Source organism: Strongylocentrotus purpuratus, unplaced genomic scaffold (genome assembly GCF_000002235.5).
Source record: "Strongylocentrotus purpuratus isolate Spur 01 unplaced genomic scaffold, Spur_5.0 spur5_scaffold_16, whole genome shotgun sequence".
Taxonomy (NCBI): Eukaryota; Metazoa; Echinodermata; class Echinoidea; order Camarodonta; family Strongylocentrotidae; genus Strongylocentrotus; species Strongylocentrotus purpuratus.
In genome coordinates this window covers 23,222,139-23,246,831 of record NW_022145601.1, presented here as the reverse complement: position 1 = coordinate 23,246,831, position 24,693 = coordinate 23,222,139, and the positions used below count along the sequence as shown (strand labels likewise).

The 24,693-nt window shown below is 36.5% G+C and overlaps 2 protein-coding genes across 4 annotated transcripts in view; one reads left to right on the top strand and one right to left on the bottom strand.

Moving 5' to 3' along the window:
• Nucleotides 1–4,757, top strand: part of LOC589644 (basement membrane-specific heparan sulfate proteoglycan core protein) — a 124,496-nt gene extending 119,739 nt beyond the window's left edge. For both annotated transcript variants that reach the window (XM_030987078.1, XM_030987077.1), the window contains one exon: nt 396–4,757. In XM_030987078.1, coding sequence (XP_030842938.1) covers nt 396–559 — 164 coding nt within the window. In that variant the 3' untranslated portion in view covers nt 560–4,757. The remainder of the gene's footprint in view (nt 1–395) is intronic.
• Nucleotides 4,067–23,963, bottom strand: LOC589616 (general transcription factor IIH subunit 2-like). Of its 2 annotated transcripts, XM_789254.4 has the most exons (16): nt 23,869–23,963; nt 19,004–19,114; nt 17,993–18,107; nt 17,276–17,362; nt 16,334–16,384; nt 15,201–15,255; nt 14,686–14,791; nt 13,734–13,824; nt 12,119–12,206; nt 11,413–11,489; nt 10,765–10,795; nt 10,089–10,152; nt 8,826–8,929; nt 6,950–7,058; nt 6,353–6,392; nt 4,067–5,489 (listed from the first exon to the last, which is right to left on the bottom strand). In XM_789254.4, the coding sequence occupies exons 2-16, from the start codon at nt 19,060–19,062 to the stop codon at nt 5,337–5,339; spliced, it is 1,230 nt and encodes a 409-aa protein (XP_794347.2). In that variant the 5' UTR covers nt 19,063–19,114; nt 23,869–23,963; the 3' UTR covers nt 4,067–5,336. The 2 variants fall into 2 exon arrangements, with proteins under 2 accessions (XP_794347.2, XP_030842940.1); XM_030987080.1 differs by lacking the exon at nt 16,334–16,384.
• Between the last annotated feature and the right edge of the window lie 730 nt (nt 23,964–24,693).

The window sequence follows — 24,693 nt, the reverse complement described above, 5'->3', positions numbered from 1 at the left end:
GAAACGGATAGGGAGAGGGTCGTCAGTTTCCATGTGCAGAAGGTCATAATTCCCTGACACCAGACTTGGTGGAAATACCATTGATGGGTGAACAAGTCTACATCCAGCAACCTTGTAGGCCCATCAAGAAATACCCCCCCTAGTCTCTTTGAGAGTCTTTGGGGGAGGAAAAATTAAGATAATAACTTTACCATATGGGGATGAATGGCATTAGATAAGGCATGTTGGTCATAAAACTGAAGGCTAAATTCAAAAGGTGTCAAATTCCCCATGAGAGCCCACCCCTATGCGTCTTGAAGTTCAGTTCAACAAGATTAATATTGTTTTAATGGACTCCCTACTAATTTTATCATGTTTTTTTTTATTTTTCTATCAATCTATTCACACATTTACAGGTACACCACCAGATATTGAGATCCTAACTGGAACCAAATACAGCAAAGGAGTTGAAGCTTGCATCCAAGACCTAGAGATACAAATCGATGAAAACCCATCAGCTGTTATAAACCTATATCAAGAAGCAATAGATGGTATCAATGTAGAAAACTGTGAATTTTGATGATATCTTTTTTATACTCCTCTTTCCAAGCGTTTCCCCCACCTTTTAAAAACAAAATATCTTAAAAAGCAAACGTATATCCCTTTTTTTATTGAGCAACGAATGTACTTATGAACATGGGAAAACTATATTTCAGTTTTGATATGTCATTATAGCTATTTCTTGTTTTTTTCAATGAGTGTGTTGGAAAGATTCTGGCAGAGTATTACTGTTCAAAGGTGTGATATAAACTATATATTGAGAGGGTGCCTCATTTTTGGTGTATTTAAGTATTTCTATTTTGTTTCCTTTTTTTAAAAACAATTTTTATAGTAAGTCAGATGGTATAGATTTGATTAACCTATAATTTCCTCTTAATTAATAATTATTTTAATAAGTAAGAAACTGCCAAACATTTGATTCTTTTAATGAAAAGCTCTGAATACAAGGGCATTGCTTTTATTTTTGTATGTCCAGAATATTAGCTTTGACTTTAAAAACAATACAAATTTTATTTTTTAATCAATTATTCTTTTTTATCATCCTTATCAGTATGGAAATATTTTTGTAAAACCAATTCTGATAGGATCAGCATTTTTAAAAATTTTGCATCAAAGAAATTTGATATCAGCATTTTATATATTTCCCTGACCTTGATTGAAATGTACTAATAATGTACATTCAAATATCTCAGCATTACATTCAATAATTTTTGACCTTTTTCAATGATTGTTAAAAAACACCATCTTTAACTGATTTTTTTTTAGAAAGAAATGTTGCATGATTGTGCAAGTACTTCTTCAACCATTTAGTACCCGATCGAGTAGAAGCAAGAATGTTTATATTATATTTAATATTGTAATTAGTAGTTGGAGTCGCCATTTTGTGCCCTAAGTTTCATATAAATGAACTGCATTCAAATTTGAATAAAGTACTTGATGTCTGTGGAAATGTTAGAAAAATTGCATAATTAGCCTCTCCAATTTTCATCTCGATGGATTTTGCATGTGTATGTATGATGTTATGAACTTATTTCGGCAAAGATACTATATATGTGTCGATGCCAAACTTAGTATCAGTCCTAAAATTTGTTACTCTATTATGAGCCCCCAGAGTCTAGCAGGTTTATAGCTTTGGGGTTGATGCCCATGCCTAGTAATAGACAAATATGCAATAATCAGCTATGAACGACTTTGATCATGGTTTGAATTTGTATTGGGTACTAAATGGTTGATTACAATTAGTTCTAGTAGGTATGAAAAGGTTCTTTGAGATTAAAAAGAAAACCTTATACAATCTGGTGCTGTAAAATAATTTATTATTGTAAACCCATCACAATTGAATGGAATTTAGTTATACCTGGTACATGTTTTTATACTCTATGTACATGTATATAGCAACTACTACGTTGTTTTTCTTACAAATTTGTAGCAGAAAAAGATTACAAAACATATACTATACACGTCTGTACGAATGATCTTTTAATATGTGCCTTGTTATTTAATGTATGTATTTTGTATATTCTGTTGTTGTTGAGTACTATGTGTGTGTGTATGCAGGATTTATTATTATTCCGTTGCATTTAAGAAATCCTGGCATCCCCACGCCGATACTTTGAAGGGGGCTCAAAGCATTTCAAAATCCAGATAACAAGCACTTTGTAACAAATTTGTTGAATGCTTCTGTAGTTAATTTTTGTATTTTTTTTGCAATTATTACATAAATTGGATGCGATTTACGTGTATATCAATACTAAATACAAAGTTTTGTTTAATCAACGACTTCAGACAAAAACTGTGGAAGTAAGGAGAGTTATTTGTGATAAATCAAGTCAAATTATCATAGGTATTTTTTTGTTTAGTTGGAAATAATTGCCAACTTTAGGCTAAATGTGTTATTATTACTGCAAGACTACTGGTACTGCCTTAATTATAAGCCTTTGAAATGACCTACTTTTATAGCCCAAAGATGCATTTTTCGAATTTGTTTGACTTTTCCCACCTGATCATGTATTTGTAAATTTTGTTTATTACTTTCTGACCCAAGAAAAATACTAGCAGTGTAACATTTCAGTATCATTTTAGCATTATACAAGTTGTGAGAGCATTTGAATTCGTCTTCCATTACTATTCAGTGCCAGACTTTGCCTGTAATTGGTGCCTTTATTAAAGAGCAATACCTCACCACACAAACTCATTGGGCTTTTGAACAGCTCGTTAAAAAATGAGAGAACGGAAAACCTCAGGTTATTTCACAAATGCTGCATAGTTTTATACAAGAAAAACTTCCTCGTCATCTTTGTATTTGGAATATGCACTCAGTCTAATCATAAATATTTCCTTAGCGGGTCTCGATATGTACTTGTAGACTTGTAATACTGCATGCTGTGTGGTACATGGTTCTATTGCAAAATATAACGGCCAGATAAAAAATACTCTTAGAATGCTAAGGGCGTAATTTCTGATGATGTCATTGCACCTAAGAGATTACTCTTATGTATCGGAAAGAGTCTTACTGTTTTTGGCCTCATTTAGGTACATTTAAGCCTGTTAGCATACCCTAGCTCAAATGCATGCGTTTGTTACTCTCAGATATGTATTGATATAAATAGCATTAAAGTTGAGAGAAATCAAAATGCAATATAGTTTTGAACACAGGCAGGAGAGAAATGGTTCAAGATTGTGCTATTTTATGTAATCGTAGATCAAGTGTTGATGAATACACCAATTCACCAACCAAGAAGCGTAATGTGGTCGAATCTAATGGTACATGTACATCAAATTGGCTACTTCAGTAACACGTTGCTCATATAAAAAGAAGTTGCACATTGCACAGGTAGTTTTTTGTATCCATCTTGCTTTGTTGTTGAGTTGCTTTGCAAATTTGTAAATAACAATCTTGGTTGTACACTGGACGATGCCTTCTTCAAATATGTAATAACTTGCCTATAAGTGCACCTATATTGATTCGGACATGGTGCGTACCACAGCAGAACACATTCATGCTGCATAACTTGGCATTTTATTGGGATTTATTTGAAAACTAGAACCAGGTAAGTTTAGGATACGATCTTCGATGGTGAAATATTCCCATAGTAGGTGCTATATGTTCCTCGCCACCAAAAAAGTAATCCAAAGCTTTATCATATAGAATGAAAAAACATCTAGTCATTTGTGTTTTGTGTTAACGATGTACCATACTGTATAGCTAATTGACTATTGCTTAGTACAAATGTATGTTTGTATGACATAAACTTTGCATTACAAAATTACTCATTGATTTTTCATCTGCAAATAACAATCTATGGTGCTGATTTGCTTTGTGGAATATATTTAACCTGTTATTTTGACCACACGTGTATTTATAAAGGTTTGTTATGTAGGGTGTATTATTTATATCAATACTCATACATGCATATTAAAGGGACTAGTCAAATATACATTTTAGAAGATGATTTTGGGAGGAGGGAGGGGGATGTGGGTGGGTGAGCTGCTGAGCTGCAACAACAGTATTTTTTTTAATGGACAAAGATAGCAGTTATCCAACTCACTTATTTGTTAGATTGACTGTCAAACCAGTGTTCTTTCAGCTTAACTTATTTACATATTAGTGTATAATTAACTATACAGGCGTCACCGATTTCTATCATCATACTTTCATGATTTCAGAACGTCTACATGCATAAGGATCTTGAGAAAATAAAGGTGATTATTATGACGTTGGTAGTGAGTTTTAGTGAAGTCTAAAGAACATATATGTACATGCAGGATCAAGTGTGTATCAATTAACATGTAAGGGGGAAGTCTGGTCCTTGCTAGAGTAGAAACGTTACCACTAGGGTAATGATTTCCCAAGGATTGTTCACGTCCATTGGAACTTTGTTTCACAGACAAGAACAGAATATCATTTTTGTCCTTCTATATCGTGCAAATAATGAAGTATAATGGTGACTTTTATGGGCCCTGGTACTTGAAATTACTGATATTATTCGACTTGCCCAACATGCTTCTTAAGAAACTTACTTATTCATTTAAAAAACGAGTTTCAAAACAAGGAAATTCCAATGTTCTTCCAAAAATCACATCCTGCAAAATATGATAGGATAATCGGTTATGCCAATCAATTTGGAAGTGCCTTCTTTTGTGTGGTTATTGTACTTTTTTCTCCTGTTTATCTGTATTGAAGTACTGACGGTGAAATAAAAACTGTACACAACAAAGTGATATTTGGTGTATTCTAGAGTCCTTTATTTCAATGAGTATTTCATGGGACTGACCACTTTTATGTTGCAAATCTTGCTTATTAGCCTACATGTACATGTCCATACTACAGTATACAACTGCTTTGAGGGGCACAGGTGACCTTGAACCTGTACTGTACTGTGCCCCAAGATGAGTCCAAGGGTTTGGTGGTCTAATTAAATGGAAGGATTGTGTCCACACATGATTTTAATCTCAATCAGTAGCAGATATGCAGAATACAGCTTCCTTTGGAAGGATGGTGTAATAACTTGAAAGCATCGTGTCCACACAAGCTTTTAATCTCAATCAGTACCAGCTATGCAAAATACAGCTTCCATTTGATTGATGTTCTATGTAGTAATGCAGCTTCCTTTGGAAGGATGGTGTAATAACTTAAAAGGATTGTGTCCACACCTGTTTTTAATCAGGGGTGCATGCAGAATGTGTCTTTTATTGGTGTACCAACTGGTAAAGCCTGTGTTCACTTCAGCATTAACAAAAAAAATCTCAATCAGCAACAGGTACCTGTTCACACAAAGATTTAATCCTGGACTGTATCAGCTATGCAGAATGTGGCTCCCATTGGTTTGACGGTGTTGTGATTGAGATGGCCTGGTGCTTGCACAGCCAGGGCAGGAATGAAGAGATTCTTGTATGAACAGCTCACAGTCGAGACAGAATACGTTGCTGCACTTGGGACATCTATATGCCTGTAAAAAGAAAATGGTTGACAAATTACACACATATTTATAAATAGATGATAAGTAATACAAAATCAAAGGACAGCTTTAACTACTTGCGCCCTCTATACAGCCATCAATGCCTAGGCGGTACCTGTTGATCCCCCATGGTCCTCTTTTTCTTATGTTAATTGAGAGCTGATTTGGTGAGATAACCACCTGCCAGTGCCAATACAGGGAGGTCTAATCCCTACTGGCCAAACTAGTGCAGATAGGCTTTAAATAAATACATCCTGAACATTTTCGTCTTGTACACGGAGTAAGACTCACAGAATCGTAACAGAACTTGAAATAGAATTGATTTTGGCTTCCTTTACACCCCTGTGTTTTACTCTCATGAGTGTAAAATAAAAAGCTTCATTATGTCGTTATCTAAAAGCTTTTCTTTGTTTGGTAGCACAAAAGAATAATAAAACTCTATTGTAGATTATTTGGGAACACAGAGACCAAGATTAAACTTGACCATTTGCATTCTTGGGCTAAGTGTTCAGTCAGGGATCATGCTGAATAGACCGGTTCAGTATTCTAATTTCATGCATACTTTATTAACAAAGGTTGTTCTTGACAACCTGAAGACTTGCCCGGGACTTGCCCAATATTGTTCATTCATCAATAAGAGGTTAATGGAATACCTCGTCACTAGGTCCCCAGGAAAGAAACATATATAAATTTGAATATGTTAGTAAACCTGTCTATTTCACACACATTGCAGATCTTCAGCCACTGACTACAGTGCCCAAGAACGATTTTAAGCAATGATGGAGATACTTCAGGTTACATGTCATTGTACCAGGAAAGACAAGATCTGTCGAGAAAGGGAATCGTTTGTTTACCGTTTGGTCTCTGATGTGAGATTGGCATCCTTGACAGAATCTGAAATTAGAAAAAAGAAAATAAATCGGGTGTTGAACTTTCATTATCTGGTTATCTTCTGAGTATCAGAGGTGGGGTTCTTTACACACCTGTGAAAATAAAAGAGAATTTTCATAGACCTTTTGACTGATGGCTAGTTAGTCTAAGCAGACAGATAAATCACACTTGGGTGGTTTTGAACCAATGAAAGACGTAAGTTAAGATAACATTGAGGTGATTGTTTTTCTTAACTTTTATAAAAAACCTATACATAAAAGTACTGAGAAATATATAACTTTTTTGCAAATCAAGGACCTTTGTGAACATTGTGTCAAATAAAAATATGAAATACATGTAAATCCCCATTTTAGCACTTTATACATTTGGAGAAAACTAAATGTATATATCAATATACACGACATTCAAGTACTACTGTACCAAAATAAATCACTTTTCCCCACAACATTTAATGATTTTCATGATAATCATGTGTTGCAAATGTAGGACGTAATCACATTTTTTTAGAGCAAAGACAGAGATTAATGAAAGGGGCTAAGCTGAACTTAAGTTGAACGTACAAAGAATCTGGATGATCATGGTCTTCTCTCTTGAATTCCTCAAACCTGTCGAGCGGGAAGAGATGATGGAAGGAACGGGCAAGGTGTGGAGCCGAGACGAGTGTCAGACCTGAGGATAAACAGATGGAGACTAGAGTGAAGAGATTCAGAGAGATGGGGAATAGGGTGAAGTAGTAATGGATCCATGCCGTGTCTGTAGAAACTTGAAGCCCATAAGACTTGTACAGAGTTTATTAATATTAATACATGTACCAATAAAATTGTTTTCTTTTTGTTTTCCATTTAAAGCCCGTCTGTACTAGTTTGGCGAGGGGGATTAGACCACCCAGCGTGGTCAGGCAGTTATCTCATCAAATCAGCTCTCAATTAACATACTGTAAGAAAAAGGGGATCATGGGGGACTAACAGGTACGCTTAGGCACTGTTTGCTATATAGAGGGCGCAAGTACCTACAAGTAGTACGGTGGGGCTTTAATATTAATACATGTACTAATACAATTTTTTAGTCTTCATTTAAGACTTATTTGTATATAGCATAAGTCACAGTACAAGTGATGGTAACAAATAACTTCAGTACAAGGAGGGTAACAAATAACTTCAGTACAAGGAGGGTAACAAATAAATTGTATACCGGTAATTAAAAAAAAAAATGAAAATCTAACAGCAGAAAAAACAGAGGGAATAAACATAAAATATTGAATTTATTTCCAAACTTTTGTAGATTTATTAGCAAGAAATCCCCTCTCCCACAAGTGAATTATTTTGTAGCACCTCAGATTTTGAGAAATGGCAAAAGTAACTGCCAACTCTGTTTGGGTACTTGCCACATACTCTACACTCCTCCTGTAGCTTATAGAACTTACTCTTGATATTGAGGGCAGAAATATCACAGCAGAAACTAGCCTCAATCGCAAATAAATAAGTTCTAAAACACCTACATTTGTGAGCAGAGGCACAATTTTGGGTCCATCCCACATTTTACCTTTGATCTGCCATCAAGAGTAGAAATATCACAGCAGAAACTAGCCTCATCTCAAATAAATTATTTCTAAAACGCCTATATTTTTGAGAAGCACAATTTACGGTCTATCCTCTTATAAAATATCATACTCTACAGTGCAATTTATTATCAATTTTGTTTGAAGACGTGCCACATACTCTTCATTTGACCTTGGATCTGCCATTGAGGGCAGCAGAAACTAGCCTCATCTCAAATACATTTCTAAAACCCCCAAATATTTTAGGAGAGGCTCAATTTAAGGTTCATCCCCTTATTCAAAAAACGCTCTATGGTACGATTTACTATCAATTTTGTTTAAAGACTTACCACATACCCTTCATTTGACCCTCGATCAGCCATTGAGGGCAGCAGAAACTAGCCTCATCTCAAATACATTTCTAAAACCCCCAAATATTTTAGGAGAGGCTCAATTTAAGGTTCATCCCCTTATTCAAAAAACGCTCTATGGTACGATTTACTATCCATTTTGTTTGGAGACTTACCACATACCCTTCATTTGACCCTCGATCAGCCATTGAGGGCAGCAGAAACTAGCCTTATCTCAAACTACATTTCTAAAACCCCTAAATGTTTTAAGAGGCACAATTTATGATTCGTCCCCATATTTCAAAATAGCATACTCTACGGTACGATTTAAGATCCATTTTGTTTGGAGATTCACTGCAAATTCTGCGTTCGACGTTCGATCTGCTATTGAGGGTAGAAATATCACAGGAGACACTACCCTCGTCGCAAATAAATTAGTTCTAAAACACCTACATTTGTGAGAAGAGGCACAAGTTATGGTCCATCCTCTTTAAAAAAAAAAAAGTACTCTACAGTGCAGTCTACTATCCATTTTGTTTGGAGACTTACCACATACTCTGCATTCGACCGGTAGCTCACAGTACTTGCTCTGACATTGAGGGCAGAAGTAGCCACCAGTTCCAAACCCCTCGGAGTTCTTACCATCCAGGTGACTGAATGATTGGGGAACCCCAAAAAGAGACTTTCAATTTCAATTCAATTCAATGTGGTTAAAGGGATAGTTGAGTTCTGTTGCAGAGGGCGCTACACAAAATATTTTTTTTGTGAGTTAATGAAAAACTGAGTGGCAATTTTGAAAGAACATACAATTTAAATGACAAAATCATCTTTGTTTGATCGAAATCAGTTTAGAGACGGCTGAAATATCCATAAATATAACCATTTCTAATATTTGTGTACCACCACAAATGTTAGATAATTTAAACCAGCCGTTGAAAAAAACAAAGTAACGCCTTGTACGTTTTATTCCAGCCAATGCCAAGATGGCTAAAAGGGCACTAGAAATATCATAAATAAGAATAAGAGCAATAACCATGCACTTTGAAGGCATATGCGGTCTGAAACAAGAACTCAACTATCCCTAACTATCGGCTAAAATACCAAATTGTAGTCCAGAGACTAATTGCACTATGTTTACAGTGTAAAAATGGTCATAAACTAGGAACATCGATTCAAAAAAAAAGAAGAAGAAGAAGGTTGAGTACACGATCATTACAAAATCACATTTTCATACAAGTATAAAGCCTTGGAAACAAAATGTCTATCATTATTTAGATAAGCGTGCTATTAAAGTAAATATGTATTTTCATCAGGTAGGGTCTTTAAAGGGATTGGGTATTTTTGTCTCAGATTCTAAACAAAATCCTGGATTTAGCTCATGCTGCAATCACAATTATAAACCTTTAGGTCGGTCAGGAATCCCATGGCTTATAATACAAGCAGATCGCTCGTCTGATTATCAAGATATTTATGACTGGATTTTCAAATTTTCAAAGCACTTCATGATCATTTTGAAGTGCAATTATGTTAGGGTTTTAATATCACACCATATCACAGACGCTGATAACATGCAGGGTCATGCATCTCAGATTTTGCATTGTTAAAACAATGCCTTATTGAATATAACATGATAATAAAGAGAGTCCTGGGGCCCATTTCATAAAACGTTTTATCTATAACAAATACTAAATTTCTATGACAAATTTGCTCTCGGCCAATCAGATGCCTTGATTTCAGTAGCTTCTAACAGTAGCTTGTAACTTGTCATTGATAACAAGTTTTATGAAACGGGGCCCTGATCCAACTACTCACCACATACACATTGATGGTGCACTGACTTTGCTTTTGTCAGTGTGTATCACATGCTGTGGAAAACCTGAAATATGTAGAATAAAACACAATAGCATCATTACACACAAAATTGCTAATTTGAATTAAAAAGAAGACTGTGATTAAAAAATTTAGCCATGTATTGCCATTTTAAAGACTGAATTACAGCTCGTTTTCATTTAAACATTTTTTTTAAAGGATAACTTAATGCACTGCATAAGAAATCAATTTAATTGTCAGTGCCTTTTTCTTTTTCTCATGAACTGTGTCTTCATAAGACATTGTACACTGATTTAGGCCATTTTAATTTCCCATTTTTCTCTTACAGGGACAAGAAAAATTCCTACATGCACCTTCTAACCAGTGTAAAAAATTACTTTTCTGTTTGCTACAGCTGTTTTAGGATATGATGTTTCATAAGTGTGTTTTAATCACAATATTCAGGTATTTTTGTTTACCAGTGCTCTTTCCGAGCTTACCAAACCTTAATCGCTCTTGCTCCTGTGTATTTTTTTCTACTGCTTCTAACCCACATACACATAGAAATGACTAATAACGTCTTATTCACAATTGCACCTGGAAAAAACACCCCCCCAAAAAAAAAAAAAACAAAAACAAAACAAAAACAAAAAAACAAAAAAACACTTCCAATACTTACCCATTCTAATTGGTGATGGTTCTGTATTCACCTAGTGGTGGAAAAATAAAAAATAAAAATGCTATTGTGTGAGTTTCAAACTAACTCAATGCATTTATATTACATAGCATTACAGATAAAGCCTTTAACTCATAGCCTGCCATAAGGCTGAATGCGCGCTATCGTTATACTGATTTGTCCATGCGAGAGAGCTATCGCTTGAGTGCCATGCCATGTGCATGCAGTGCAGCATTCGTAATAGCAGTTATTGTTCGTGCTCATTGGACTATGCTGTGTGTTTTGCACTCGCTATTCATAGAACCATCGCGTTAATCAGATTATCTCTAAAACAACCTGGCACGGGGGGATTTTGGGCTTGGCACAATGGGGATTAGCCCTGTGGCATGATAAGAGTTAACGCATCTGAAATCTGTCTAATTTTTATCATTATCATATTAAACAACTAAACCACAACAACAAAAGCATCAACAACAATAAACCAGTGGTACATTATCAAGTGTCAAAGAAAACAAAATCTAAGAAAAACACACACACAAAAAAAGGAGAGAGTGCTTCCAATCCGTAAGTTCCATCAACAAATGTGTCATGCGGTTATTTGAAAAAAATGAGGGTGGAGGGAAGGACTTTATTTCAAAATGTGCTATTTACCCTGGCAGGGGGAGGTATTGTGTGTTCCATCAAGAGTTCTTTGAAATGTGTCTCATCAAGAATCACTCCATATGTACCTAAAATCATCAAGATAAAAGGAAATGAAAGAAAGAGATACATTATCATTATTACGCATTTAGCTATGCTATTCACAGTTAACTATATCACAGCGCTTACAATAATATGCAATATAACAATAAAACAACAAATCATAACATAACATTGAACAAACAAAATAATAGCAAATCAAGTAGGAAATAGGTACTTTTCAAGCAGTTTTTTAAAAACTGTTGATTCACATTTCAAATTGTGCGACAGATGAATGTCTTGTCATAGGACATCACTGTCATGCAAAATGATTTAGTAGTTTTGTGGTCTCGTGGATACATCCACTACATGGCACAAATGTCAATTGGCAAGACATTAATCTAAATTTGCCCCTCATCACCCAGGTTATGTCAATGGAAAACCTGGTAAGATGTTATTTCTTGAATGCTTTCAGTGCTTTAGTTTAGCAGGGCAAAAACCAGGGTAGTACTACGTAGGTTGTCCTTAAGCATCCTTTGGGATGGATATATGTGTGCATTATGAATGTACCCCATATTATTATTATCATTACTAAACTACTCGACCACGATATCTTCAATGATGGTTTTGTGATAAGAGGTATGGATAAATGTGAAAGACGTTGTTACATGCTGCTTACCATGAGTGACTGTAGCTAGCTTACGACACACTCTCACGTCGGCTGCTAGACCGATGACACAACAGCGTATGCTATGGTCTTTCATGGCCTGTGTGTGAACGATAAATAGCAAACAATTTAGTGCATTTAGAAAATAAACAATATAACTGAGCATTGAAGAATTCTGACAAAATTCCTATAACAATGAATCAATTAACAATTTGTAGGTAAATATGTAAATGAGACCGATGACAGAACAACGTATGCTATGGTCTTTCATGGCCTGTGTGTGAATGCAATTTAAAAGACATTTTAGAGTGGAAAGCGCATTTATAAATAAAGGATATCAAACAGCATTTTTGTGGTTTATGACTAAATCTTGTATAAAAATGACTCCAGTTCATTGCAAATGTATGAATGAATAAGACTAGTAGATTTCTGTGTTCATTAATCAAGAGCAAATAATATCTTGACAAATTTGTCAACTTGTGACATGATAAAACATCTTCAAATGTAAAGTCTCTTTCTTTTCAGACACAAAATGGATTTACATGTAGTGCTTCAAACTTCAAAGTTGGTTCATAAACCTTGAATGCAATTCTTAAATACCCCAGCCTACTAATGTTTGCAAATCTAATGCTCTTTACAGCACAAACGTGTCAACTCGTGACCATATCCTTCAAGTATCATACGTAACAGGTAAACTACACAAACAGATTCCGTTTGGATGTGTATAGGTAAAACAATATTTTGCCCTCCAGGTTATTTGTCCAAGTAGTTAAAATAAGAGCCAATGGCAGAGAGAGGGGAGGGAGAGGAAGAGATAGACTAAAGGTACTAATCATGTTAACCCTATATAGCCCGGGCTATTTTGAAACTGCATAACCCGGGGGGGGGGGGGGGGGGGGGGGGCCCATGATCTCGGCTATTTATGGACCGATTTTATCCAAACTTGGCGTGTTTGTGTGTTATCATGTACTGATCAAGAATGCTTAGTAAAATTTATGATATATATATGGTTAATTTTAATTTATGTCTAATTAATAATGCAAATATGCATATTTTTCCAACAAATTCTCATTTTGTCCAGTTTCCCCCCTATTTATGGAGAAAATGCAATTTAATTTGGCATGTTTGAAGCTTGACATATAATTTAAAAGATAGGGTAGTCAAATTAATGACATGTATTGAAATTCCATACTTATAATTGTAATTAATTATGAGAATATGCTAATTTTTCTTGAAATTCTAATTTCTTATGTATTTCTTTGTTTTTAAATCTTTTGTTTTTCATTGGTTTGTTATCTAGAATAGTTAAAAAGGATGTTATCTGAAGAAAAACCGAAAATAACATTCTTCTAATAACACTTCTTGTAAAACCCATACATTGTACACACAAGATCATCTCCGATACCATACCACCAATTTTTGCAAATAGGGTCTTAAAATGTGCGGGAGATGTCAAAGAAAAAACTCATAAAATTTCAGCACCAGATTTTATTGCGTTAAAAAGTTATCGCAAAGTATGTATAGGAGGGGGGGGGGGCTTTAGAAGGGTTAAGGAACTATATAGGGTTAAGGAACTTAAGTTTGATCTCTTTTTCAGAATACATGTATGGCTAAAAGGTCCTGTTACCTGTATTGTATCATGGATGTTGCCTGGATCACACGTAGTCAAACTCCCCATGATTACAAGAATCTCTCGACTCGCATGGCCAGGCATGTGTCTGAAAAGAATCCAAATCAAATAAACTTCAATTGCTTTGGATTTTCCTTGATCCACTGAATATAAAGCCCAAGATAACTGTGCAGGGAGAGTACAAAGAAATGGTGTAGACAGAGCATGTAAACTTTTCCTCCCCTACCGACATAAATAGAGGTACATTGACCACACTCGACCAAGGTGTATCAAGTGGGTACCTGGTAGGATTCATTAACAAATAATGAATGTTTTTCATTCATTCAATAGAGCAAATATTTTAATTTGTTGAAAGATTAACATGTTATTCAATGAGGCGTCACATTGATATGTCAACTCATGAAAATATCTGCACTAGTGAACTCATAACCATTCATTATTTTATAATATTCAATGGGTTACAAATGTATATTCAATGAGTTATATTCAATCGGTTTTATATTCAATGGGCTTTATATTCAATGGGTAAAATCTGTTCAAGCAATTACATTCTATGGGTAGATGTTGGGGGGTTATAAGAATACAGCACAGAAAACGAGACGTGGGACCCCAGAAAGCATGTGCTTGCTTGGGTACGCCACCATAGATAACATTACAGAGACAGATAATGAGCAGAGAAAAAGAGACAGAAGAGCAGAAGAGAGAGAGAGAGAGAGAGAGAGAGAGGTTTGGGGGGGGGGGGTAGAAAGGAGGAGGGGAGAGGTAAAGAGGGGCATAGGGAGAGAGAGGCAGAGACAAAGATGAGCTAAAGAAGAGAGAGAGAGAGAGAGAGAGAGAGAGAGAGAGAAAGAGAAAAAGGAAGGCAAAAGGTTTATACGAGTAGTAAATGCATATACAGTAGTAGAAGATTTTTTTTCCAAAATGTCTCCTACAATAGTTTATAACCTACCTAAGAGTTGCAGCTGCCAGTTCCAATGCATTCTGTAAAGAAGGCTCTTTCACACAAGGTTTATCATTACACTTCTCCAAAGCTGTGATATGTCTCTGAGGATTACCTGAACAAATTATTAAACAAAACAAAATGTATATATATTAACCATCTTTGGTACCAAAGGCAGCAAATCTGACCCATATTCAATCTTGCCAATATTGATATTACATATTCATCAAGGTGTTATACAAGGCACTTCAAATTTTTTAAAGTTTTACAGCAAGATAAAATTAAACTGATGGACAAATTTCTATCTAAAGACAATCAAAACATTGCAGAGATTACATCTAGACTAGGGTACTTACCCAATACCAAAGTAGCATTTACATTCATTCAAGTGAAAATTAAATTCAAAGGTATTGATTACTTGTTTGTCCAAATGCAGAACTGAACAATTATTACTTGTTAAAATCAATTTTCATTCGAGTCATACTGACACCAACGTTGAAAGAGAGAAGGCATTAATTTCTTACCTCCAAGTTCAGTTAATTTCTCTGCTCTCATGTTACTGGATGTTATGATCCCAACCTGAAGAGAGAGAGAGAGGGAGGGAGGGAGGGAGGGAGGGAGGGAGGGAGGGAGGGAGGGAGGGAGGGAGGGAGAGAGAGAGAGAGAGAGAGAGAGAGAGGAGGAGGGAGGGGAAAAGCAATGAGTCAGTCAAACACATCAATACTCCATACTTTCTGAACAACTAAGCTACACAAATAGTTAATGTTTCATGAAAGAAATTTCAAGAGTGTTTAACTTACAAATTCCATTGCTTTAATCTTTCATGGGAACAACTTTCGCATGTACATAAGTATGTATTACTGTAACAAGAAGAATAAACTACCTGTGTACAAACTTATAGAACATAATTACATTTGCATTTTGTTCTAACTTTGTTCAGCCAATAGCAAAGAAGTGGTTCATGTAACGTCAAGTATTTGCAGGGATCATTTGATTTTAACTCCCTTTAGGCACTAGGTAGCCTATAATCTAGGCGGAGTGCCGAGCTTTTTTTTTTGCTGCTAGACTAACCCTAAGCAGAACGTCTGATACGGCGAGACTACGAACCGTGAGTCGCGAAGCGGCTCACCGCCTATAATCACTGGTCTAGCTTTAGTCGTTGTTTTTTTTATTATCGACCATGAATCCGTGGCAGTTTTTCGTACGAAAAAACCTCATGAATACGACCAGTGATTATAGGCGGTGAGCCGCTTCGCGACTCACGGTTCGTAGTCTCGCCGTATCAGACGTTCTGCTTAGGGTTAGTCTACTCTAGCAGCAAAGAAAAAAGCTCGGCACTCCGCCTAGATTATAGGCTAGGCACTAGGTGGCACATAAAACTGAATATATATCAAATATATCAAACATAACTTCTGTTTGGAGCCAGAAGGGCATCAACTCATATACTTTATCACTTTATAATAGTCAATGCCCTATTAGCTCTGAACAGATCACTGTTTTCATTCTCTACAAGTTGGTATTTGAAATCTAAGCCCCCTTTAATACAAAATATGCCAGGATGCAATTGGAGAATGAATAATTCAGGTTCACATCGATTTTAATAATTGTTCATGAATCATACATTATTTGTACATACTCTTACTGTAGCATTTCTTACCTGGCTAATTGGGTTCTGATCAAAGTATTCCTCGATAAAATGTTCAAGCAACTGAAAGATAAACAACATTTCCAAGAGAGACAATTAAATAAAGCTGCAAAAGTAAGGGTAGAAGCGCACATGTATTTAACCATCAAGAAATATTATAACTCAATTTAAACAAAATTAAGACACTGTGCAGAAATCTTAGCTCTTTTCACTTATAGGTATGTGCAAATTATCTTAATTTTTAGGGCCCAGAACTAAAATTGATTGAGCCAAACCAACAATAATTTTGGTAAATTACACGAAAGGCCTCTAGCAGGTGTAAGTGTATGGGTGGTTTCAAAGACGAAATAGAAAGGGCTGTTTTGTGCTTTTAAGGCTACAGGATATCAACCCTTCAGTATAAGTATAATGTCTCTTGGCACAGCATGCACATCTGTAAGGTAAAGGGGCCCAGTCCTCAATAGAATTAGAGTGCATGGGCAGTTGCAATGAGTTAAAGAAAGGGGCTTTCGGTACTCCAGGGTACAAACCCCTCAATGTAAGTCTACCTTGGTACAGCAAGCCAGTCTGTTGGGTTTGAAAACCCAACCCTCTATTGAAGCTTGCATGGGCAGTTTCAACAAGCTAAAGAAAGGTGCTTTCGGTACTCCGGGGTACAAACCCTTCTATGTAAGTAACCTACCTTGGTACAGCAAGCCAGTCTGTTGGGTTTGAAATCCTAACCCTCTACAGAATGAGAGTGTATGAGTGGTTTCAACGAGCCTAAGAAAGGGCGCTTTGGGGGTTTGGGAGCTACAAAGTATGTATTAGTAATCTACCTTTGTACAGCAAGCCAGTCTGTTGGGTTTGAAATCCTAACCCTCTACAGAATGAGAGTGTGTGAGTGGTTTCAACGAGCCTAAGAAAGGGCGCTTTGGGGGTTTGGGAGCTACAAAGTATGTATTAGTAACCTACCTTGGTACAGCAAGCCAGTCTGTTGGGTTTGAGGTCCTGATCTTCCATCGAACGTGAACAGTCCAACAGGATGAACAGATGCCGCATCTGAAACAAACACATTAGCAACATTACCAGAACCTGCATTCGGAATTCTTACAGCATTGCTTGAGCGCAGTTAAAGAAGAATCTCTTCATGTTTTAGCACTCTGGTACCATTTAAACATTTGGGGGTTATTTTATCTCAGAAAACCTTCAACTATAAATAGTTTCCAAATAAACATAGGCATAGAACTAATACTTTATACTCCAATTTCACATTGACAAAGATAGACTTTAAGTTGGACATAACTATGGCAGGCCATTCATGCCACTGGTTGCTCTCACCATTGGTCTCTCAATTATGATCTTTAGATAATATTTTTTCCTTCAGTAATGAACTATAAAAAAAAGGTAAATTCTGTAGATTTGTGATCACGATTTGTACGTCCCTTGAGAAAGCAATGCCAGGAATGGTTAGAGGAACTACAAGTAGTGGCTTGAACGGCCTGCCATAGTTAAGTCCAACTTGAAGTTGATCTTAGTCTTTGTGAAACACTCCCCATGTACAGGGTAAAGTATACATGAGGATGAGCACACAATGGAACAGAGACACTGAAACCTCAACAAAACATGTATGAAAAACAAAAAGGGGGGAAGTCCCTACTACACGACCTGCTGTATAACCTCTGACCTTACCATGCCAAGCCTGACATTGCTGGGTCGATCCTCCAATCTTCTTCTCTTTGCTCTCTGGATGATATCATCCACAGTGGCCTGGAGTGAGCCTTCTTCATCCTCTTGGAGAGCCTCCCTAAGATGGAGAAGAAGAAAAAAAATAAATTTGAAAGTTCATTGCTAGTTTCCAGATCCTCATTTAAAAGAAATGTGTAAACACATATTCACAACAAATCATTTAAATTTTACTGTCATTACATTACAAAGAGAATGTAAAACTCATCAAAATGAATTAGAAAAAAATGAAAACAAAGGCCTGAATTCACAAAGGAGGTTTAACTTAACCCATGGTTTAAACCCTCATTTTACGTAACCCATGGTTTAAGCATTAGAGCAAATTAAGCGTACCTTGCCCTGAGCACGTCTAATATTGGACCTCTAACTGTGTCACGCCTTTTTTGTGCTAATTTTAAACCATGGGTTATGTAAATGAAGACTTAAACCATGGGTTAACTTTAAACCTCCTTTGTGAATTCGGGCCAAAGAGTTCAAAACAATGAAAACAATAAGGTTTGTAAAATATGGGGCCTGAGAATTCTGAAAAAACATAAATGACTAAAATAAACTCATATTCTGGCAGAGAGGTGAGGGAATGTGTAGTTTTTTGATCTAGTGTATATTGATGACAAAATAATACTTTCATTATAATAAAGTTTGTTTTTGCTCGCTTGCTAGAAAAGTTGTTGATGTCCAGGCAAGCAGCATTATATATTTTTACTTGAAAATATGTCCAAAAAATCTGCAAGTTCTAAGTTGACAAAAAGGTAACACATAACACATATATATTACAAAATAAACCATTGAATGCAAAACATTACAGAAATGAAGAAACAGACCAATACTCACTTTACCGGGAAATCATTATCTAAAAAAACAATTAAAAAAAACATTGGCATACACTTCAAGCAGAATGTCTACATTTCTTCTAATTTGGAATTTCTTATGTTTACATCAGATTTCAATTATGCTTACCAGGTCCTTTCATAATCTCCTTCCCACGTATAGCCCTTCTCAGGTTCGTCATCTGCCATTGTTTCAATCAACTCTTTCCTTCCAGTTTCAGAGACCTCAGAATATTCACCTCTCTGGAATAAAACATCATGGTAAATGTATAAGTACATGTACAGTCAAAACTGTCTATGGGGCGTTGCAAGAAAGTTGCGATTGATTGCAAGAACTGATATTTGCAATCGATTGCAACTTTCTTGCAATGCCCCACTAGTCTCCTAACTCTCCTAGGATTTTGTTAGGATTAAAGTTTTAACAATTCAATTAAGTTAACTATATCTATCTTTTATTTCCCCTCCCCCCCCCCCCTTTCTCTATCTCTTTCTTACTAATGGGGCGTTGCAAGAAAGTTGAGTTGCGATCAATTGCAAATTTGCAATTAATCGCAAGACTTACGCTTGATTTAGGGGATTTGCAATTGATTGCAACTTTCTTGCAACGCCCCATAAGTGGCCACCTCTCTAATCACTATAAAGGTCACCTGTCTATAGAGGTCACCTATATTGTCTCCCTCCAAGGAGAAAAGTGTGATATAGAACCTGTCTAGAAAGGCTACCTGTCTACAGTAGCTGATTGTCCCTGTTTCCCTCTGGTCTTTAAAGGCCTGGCCACGATTTATTTTGTCAAAGTTGCAATTGCTATTTCATGGATAGACCAAAAGCTTCAGTCTACGTCTGGCTCCACTGACAGCCTCTATACATAGACTGAAGTACATTGTACCGATTAGGTAGTGAGGGGAGATTAAGCAATGCAGTTTCTCAACTTTCTGCGTGATTGCTAATCTCATCATGCGCATGCCAGTAGCTTCAAGAAAACTGACAGAGTAGCTGAAAGCAAGTTTTTATATCTTGATGTTTTACAATGATTTTCAATGTTTTTTTTATAGTAGTCTAGACCCTAGACTCTATGAGAAAATTAGACTTATTCTCGTTGTTTTTTTCTAAATTAATTGTTAAGTCTAAATAAAGAAAAACCCTAGAGCACATTTTTATGACTGGATCCCAACTGTGATAACGTCATTACGAGCTTGTAGCTCGCGCACAGTTTTTCCTTCATAATCATGTTGCCTTCGGCGTAGACTAGAAGGGATGAGATTTAGATGACGTCATCACCTGGGGCCTGTTCCTACAAACCGTCATAAGTCTAACTTCTTGACTAAATCAGCGTTAGTGAGCAACTTGTCCGCTACGTGTTTCACCAAGCCCTCTTTGCCAAGATCAACGACAACATCCTGACTAAGGAGTTATGACGCCTTCTACACCGTCATATCTCTGTCATAACTATTTAGTCGATGGGCAGCGCCATCACAAGTCATTTATTGGGTAGACTATGGACAATAAATCCTCCAGCTATGATTTTTCAACACATTCACCTAAACAGTGAGTTATCGTGTTTTCATATTGTGTTTTGTTATGTATTGATAATCTTATGAAAATATGCCATGTTTGTATCGAAGGATTTCCCCCACTTAAATAAACTGATACACCTTTATTTCCACATTGTAAAATTGTTGAAGGGATAGGTTTTTTTGCCACGGCAGGCAAGCAATAGTTTGAAGTGTATTCTTTAGTTTTCAGACCCATATTGCTTTCAAAATAAATTCTATCTTCAAATGTGTTAAATGAACAGTTTAAAACATGTGTTTTAACCTTTGGAATGTTGAAGTTTTGTCATTTGAAAATTTTACTGACGCCTAAAACATTGGACAAAACTTTCAAACGATTGTATTTTTACTAAGAATAATTTAAGGGTGTATTTTTATAAACTATCAAATGGAAATATCCGGGGGGTAGGCCTACCCATTTCAAGAACAAAATTGATTCACCGGTCATGTAATGAAGACCCTACTCACAATTATATTTTACAAGTAGGTCTACTTCTATTGTATAATCTACACAAATTTGGAAGTATATTGCATCTCTTATTTCTTGATATCACTTTCAATCTTTTTTATTACTAATTAATTTAAATAATTGCATTTTCCCTAATATTAATTTTGTAATATTCCGGTGGTATTGAGACTAAGGCTAAATCTCGGCTCCTCTTCTCGCCGATAGTATCGATCTCATGAGATACTAGCTAGTAAGCTCTTCGTGAAATGGTTCAGGAAGATCAGAGACATCTCCGTAGTTGGCGGATAAAGTTATGACTGTCTTGTCGTTGGTTTCTAGGAAGGAGCACCAGGTCATGCGCAGCGAGAGTTAAAATACGGCTTGCAAGATTTTCAATCTGGGGGCCGTTTCTCGAAACCAACTCCATGACAGTCATATCTTTGTCGCCGACCTACGGAGATGTCATGAAGCAGATAAACCGTTTCACAAAGCCATCACAGACATGATATCGATATATCGCGATACTAGCAGCTCAAGAACATAGTCTTTGTCACGATCCATTTGATTTATCAAGAATACCCCAAAACAAGTTTTGGGGCTAAAATTGTTCAAAAAGAAATATATATATACATATAAATTTTCCTAAAATAAATAATGAATATTGTCATTATCAAATGTAGATCACCAAACGATTTGCATATTTCTATAAAGATTCTTAAATTGAAGAAAAACCGGTGTTTTTTTTTCGACAGTCGAATAAAAAGTTAGTTGAAGGATACCGTAATGTGATAGTTTATCAATACGTACATTTTTGTTTATTGTGACGAGGAATTTTAGGCAAAATACCTTTTCTCAGCCAGTTTTTATTCCAGAGTCTCATAAATACTCGTTATATAATTGATTTGATATTGAAAATATAATTTGAAAGAAGTAATTAGAGAGGGTATAATAATGCACATAGGCCCCAAAGGTATGATGGTATACTAAGAAAAGACTATTGATCGACTATGGACAACGGTGTGTAACAATACTAACATTCTTATCTCTTTTATTTATATGTTATAGTTTAATGATTTGTGATTTAATGTTTATATTCAGCTTTTTAAAATTACTGTATAATTTGTATTATCACTTTTTTACATTTGCATTTCGCATCCCAGAGGATTACGTACCGAAATCGTCTATATTTTTTTCAAAATGATGGTGAAACTAATCGTACATTTTGCGGCCCATGGAATGGCAACAAACTGACTTGTGATGGCGCTTTACAGCAATTAAAAAGATATGACAGGTTCGGAGCAGTGACAACTCGCTTGTCGCGGAAGTTGTCGCTCATCTTGGCAAAGACGGCTTCGTGAAACACTTACTTAGCTGACAAGTTGCGCGACAGTGGCGAGATGTCGTTGATCTTGTAGTTATGACGGTTTCGAGAAACGGCCCCATGGATGTCGATTTTGACCCATAATTTCCTAAAAAGGGACCATTAAACAGATTATTTCAGTCAAGTTGGTAAGTAAGTGGAACCGATGACTAGGTCTAGGCCTAATTTACAATATAAAATAAATCTGATAGATTCTAGAAGTCGAACTTTAGATCATCTAGACTAGATCTATTCTAGGTCTACTTATTAGGCCTAGAGTAGAGTCTCCGGTTTGCGGCATCGCCCGGTTTGCGGCCAGGGGTATTTGTTTCAAAAATAAAATGAATATGACTCGATAATAATCATTGAAACCTACCGTGGATTCCACGGTAAGTTCTGCTTTGCCGAAAATGTCCGTAGCAGGTGCTCCTATCGGTACGGAGTATCCGTCAGCGATGTCGGAAATCTACGGCACCAGTCGCCGATGAAAATTCCAGCAGGTGCTAACTTTTAAGTTAAGAGATCGAGGCATGACTAGATCAATATTGTAGCTCTATTTGTCCGATATTTGTCCGATTGGAGGTGAAATTTGATGTTTTTGTGGAAGTATGATGGCTGTGGTCTGTCTCCTATCGCAGATATTTTGATTGTGCCACCGCATGGCTAGTTGCATGGGGTGACCGCAAACCGGCACGTAATTACGTGTTTTTCTGGTTTGCGGCAGGGGGTGTTAATACACACATAACATGCGGGATTGTGTATGATGGTATGTGTGCTGATGTGTGTACCCCCTATGACCCGATAGTTTCTAGTAGTACGTACCCCCGTATGGGATGATCCATTCGAGGAAAAGGTGAAATTGTTTAAAACTTCACAAATTTACCGTAGCAACAGATAAACATGAGAATTTGGGTTACCCGTAGTAATTTGGTACATGCTTTCATCGTGACGTAGCGCATAAAGCTTTGTGACGTACGCGTGCCGCAAACCGGTACTGCGTGCCCGCAAACCGGGGAACTCGAAGCATTTCGAAACATGGTCAATGCTGACCACGCTGTGGGTCAGTTTGGTTATTTGTGACTTCTATTTAATAGGTAAGTATATGGACTCTTTATTGAGGGTATTGAAGTATTCTGTGAGTATTCCAATAAAAATAGAATCGGCAGTTCCCGCCGATCGGCCGCAGACCAGAGCCACTAACTATACATCCGGATCCGGTAAAATATAAAAATTAGGCATTAGTTTGGCCAAGACCCAAGTTCGGTGTAAACAAACGTTACACCGAACATGAACACTATCGCCTATGGTCCTGTTCTGTCTCTAAAGAAAGGAGCCGACCCTACACAAATCAGAGGCTAACGAACGAAAGAGACAGGAATTTTCGGTCTAACGCAGGCGCAGGCGGCGCAGGCGGCGCAGCAGCAGCGTGCCTGATTGTTGGTTGTTTACGCGCGCCCGATCTCGTTCTCCGTCTCGGGACATTACACGAAACTCAGTTAATGGGACAGGTATGATGAATTTACGGACAAACCCAGTCAAGTTCCCCTGGAAATCTCGGCGGCATATTCATGATATTATTATATAAAAGAACACGAATCACAATCACTAAAATCTTTATCCACAAAACCAGTTTTTACCTGTTTATCGCTTACTCAAAGATTCTCTCTGCCTATCAATGGTCACTCCAGCTCCAGCAAAACATAGATGACAGACAGAGAGTCTAGTCAACAGTGCAATGCGTATTGACCTCTAGCTAGCATGCACTGCATACTTGACCTAGACCCTATACACAGTACAAATACACACACCACACAATATTGCATTTACAATTTGAATTTTAAAAATTATTCTTTTTAACACCAGTAAGTTGAAAAAAATGCATTTTACTGCTATTTAGGTATCATCAATTGTCTCTAAAGTACCGATTTTTAGTGAAATCAGTTGAGTTTTGTACAGTGTCAGACTGTCAGTGGTGTTTGAAATGTTGAGAATCAAAGCACAGCTTTTACTACACAGCCAGGATAATGATGCTCATGTGTGATCAAAGGTCACTGACATAGAAAAACAAAATTCTTCTTCTTCTGAAGACAGATTATGGTGTTGGGGGGTAATGAGGACTATGGATCCGTCCCTGGTTAGATACGAGTATTACGAGACCTTACGATTTTGCAGCTTTTATACCTTTCCCTAAGTCATAAACAATACTTAAGAATACGTAAAGTAAACGTATCTATTCGTAAAGTGCTCGTAACAATTACACGTAAGCACTCGTAATCCCTACATAGCTCGTAAACAAATCGTAAAATAACCGCAACAATCGTGACGCGTTATTTACAGATGTTTGCAATTGACTACGAGTTGGATCATGACTCGTAAGAAAAATCCGTGTAGGCCTATATGTGAAGGGGTTATTAATTGAGATCAAGATTAATTTAAATCGCATCTCCGATCACTTTCCTCTC